The 2,500-nt window shown below is 57.5% G+C and overlaps 2 protein-coding genes across 2 annotated transcripts in view; one reads left to right on the forward strand and one right to left on the reverse strand.

Annotated features, from left to right (window-relative positions):
- Positions 1-754, reverse strand: part of EMH_0045780 (uncharacterized protein) — a gene marked incomplete at both ends in the record, with an annotated part of 1,387 nt that extends 633 nt beyond the window's left edge. The window contains one exon of the mRNA XM_013496097.1: positions 1-754. Coding sequence (XP_013351551.1) covers positions 1-754 — 754 coding nt within the window.
- A 227-nt stretch (positions 755-981) lies between these two features.
- The window catches only part of EMH_0045790 (uncharacterized protein), a gene marked incomplete at both ends in the record, with an annotated part of 5,051 nt that continues 3,532 nt past the window's right edge, over positions 982-2,500 (forward strand). Inside the window, 2 exons of the mRNA XM_013496098.1 lie at positions 982-1,047; positions 1,522-2,500. The exon at positions 1,522-2,500 is cut by the window's right edge and continues 858 nt beyond it. Of these exons, the coding sequence (XP_013351552.1) occupies positions 982-1,047; positions 1,522-2,500 (1,045 nt within the window). The remainder of the gene's footprint in view (positions 1,048-1,521) is intronic.

A 2,500-nucleotide genomic window follows, 5' to 3' on the forward strand; every position in this document is an offset into this window, starting at 1 on the left:
CCCCCACAGGGTATACTGTTGAATCCTTATAGGGAAAGGGGGCCCCCAAGGGGGCCCCCATAGGATCTACTGCATCTTTACACGGGACACCCAGAGGGTACTCTATGGGGGGCCCCGTTGGGGGCCCCATTGGGGGCCCCATTGGGGGCCCCAGGGGGGCCCCCACGGGGAAACCTAGAGGGGCCCCCATAGGATCCTTTAGAGGGGCCCCCATAGGGTCCCCCATGAGGGGGGCCCCCTGAGAGGTGTTGAAGGGGGCCCCCAGGGGGCCCCCAAACATGAGAGATGGGTTTGAAGGGGGGCCCCCCGGGGGGCCCCCTTGGTAGCAGGGTTTAGTAAGAAAGAGAGATGGGGGCCCCTGGTGAGGATCGCTTTGCTGCAGCTGAGGCTGCTGGGGGCCCCTAGAGAGAGAGATGGGGGCCCCTAAGAAGGGTTTATGCTGCAGAGGTGATACTACACCCGAAATAAACTGCTGCGCAAAACCCAAACTGCTGCTGCTGCTGCTGCTGCTGCTGCTGCTGCTGCTGGATCTCAGCAGCTGCTCGAGTGAGGTGCAAGAAGAGGGCCCCCAAGGTAGGGGGCCCCCCCTTGGCCCAATACCGCAGGCAAACAGGTCTCGCGTCCGTGATGCTGTTGCTGCTGTTGCTGCTGCTGCTGCTGCTGGAGCTGCTGCTGCTGCTGCTGCTGCTGCTGCAATGACCCCCTCAAGAAGAGGGCCTGCGGCTGTCGCAGCCGCTTGCTGTAGGCGTTGCATTTGTGCAGGTATCTATTGCTGCTGCAGCAGCAGCAGCAGCAACAGCAGCAGCAGCAGCTGCTGCAGCTGCTGCAGCAGTTGCTGCTGTTGCTGCAGCTCGTTGGGGGGCCCCTGAAGGCCAGCAGCAGACTTCTGCTGAAAAAGAAAGAAATATTAATTGGCTTGTAATAGAATAAATAAATAAATCCCCAAAACCCTAAACTCTAAACCCTAAACCCTAAACCCTCATGGAGACCCCAGCGCAGAGCCCGACAGGCAGCCGAGGGCCCGCCATCTACAGCGGGCTGGCTAGGGTTTAGGGTTTAGGGTTTAGGGTTTAGAGTTTATATATTAGGGTTTTGGGTTTAGGGTTTTGTTGAATATTTTGTGTTTTAGGAGTTTCGTTTCTCTAGGGTTTAGGGTTTAGGGTTTAGGGTTTAGGGTTTAGCAGCTCAAACCCTAAACCCTAGCAGCAAACCCTTTTTGTGTTTCATGTCTTAGTATAAAAAACCTTATGCCTAAACCCTAAACCCTAAACCCTAAACCCTAGACCCTTACCTCCAGCGCTAAACCGCTGAGTCCAGGGTTTCCCCAGGTTTTAGGGTTTAGGGTTTAGGGTTTAGGGTTTAGGGTTTAGGGTTTAGGGTTTACGGTGTATCGACGGATTACAGAGATGGTTCTGCTTCCTCCTCACCTCGGCCATGGGCAGTAGGGCTGCTGCCTCTAGTCTGCTGCTGCTGCTGCTGCTGCCGCTGCTGCTGCTGCTGCTGCTGCTGCTGCTGCTGCAGGCTTCAGATGCAAATGCTGCTGCCTGTCGGTCCGGGGCCCCCCGTTTGCTGCCTTCATTTCTCGGGGCCCCTCTGCAGCTGCCAGCAGCAGCAGCAGCAGGAACAGCAGCACCAGCAGTAACAGGAACACCAGCAGCAGCAGCAGCAACAGCAGCAGCAGCACCAGCAGCAGCGAAAGCATGCAGCAGCAGTAGCCTCAAGACAAACAAAACCATTTCTCTGTGGGCCCCCACAAAGCCACCATCCAGCTGCTGGGTTTCCCTGCATGCGCGCAGCAGCAGCAGCAGCAGCAGCAGCAGTAGCAGCAGCAGCAGCAGCAGCAGCAGCAAGCATGCCTCAGCTGCGGGCTCAAACAGCTACAGGGATGAGGAGGAAGCAGCAGCAGCAGCAGCAGCAAGATTTGCTGCAGGTCGAGCAGCAGCAGCAGCAACAAGAGGGGGTGCAGCAGCAACAAAGGCAGCAAATGTAGCAGCAGCAGCAGCAGCACATACAACAGCAGCAACAGCAGCAACAGCAGCAGCAGCAGCAGCAGCAGGAGAAAAACGGCTGCTGAACGCTCGCATGCAAGCCCTAGGTCTCTCCATAAAAGAAGGAAGCATCTCAGCAGCTCTGCAGCAGCTGCAGCAGCTGCTGCAGCTGCTGCAGCAACTGCAGCAGCAGCAGCAGCAGCAGCAGCAGCAACGGGAGCAGTCACAGGGGCAGGAGGCAGCAGCAGCAAATTCAACAGCAGCAGCAGCAGCACCTGCTGCAGCAGCAGCAGCAACTGCTGCTGCAGCAGGCCGACATTCAGCAGCAGCAGCAGCAATTCTCGGAGCAGCAAGCGGAGTGTTAAATCTTGCTGCTAGGCAGCAGGATGCTGCTGCAGCGCAGCAGGTGCTGCTGCTGCTGCAGCAGCACAATCTGCTGCTGCCTATACACCCGGACGTAGCTTCATCATTTGTTGCTGCTGCAGGAGCAACAGGAAATGCAGCAGCAGCAG

Source organism: Eimeria mitis, genomic scaffold (genome assembly GCF_000499745.2).
Source record: "Eimeria mitis Houghton genomic scaffold, Emh_scaff1915, whole genome shotgun sequence".
Classification (NCBI taxonomy): domain Eukaryota; phylum Apicomplexa; class Conoidasida; order Eucoccidiorida; family Eimeriidae; genus Eimeria; species Eimeria mitis.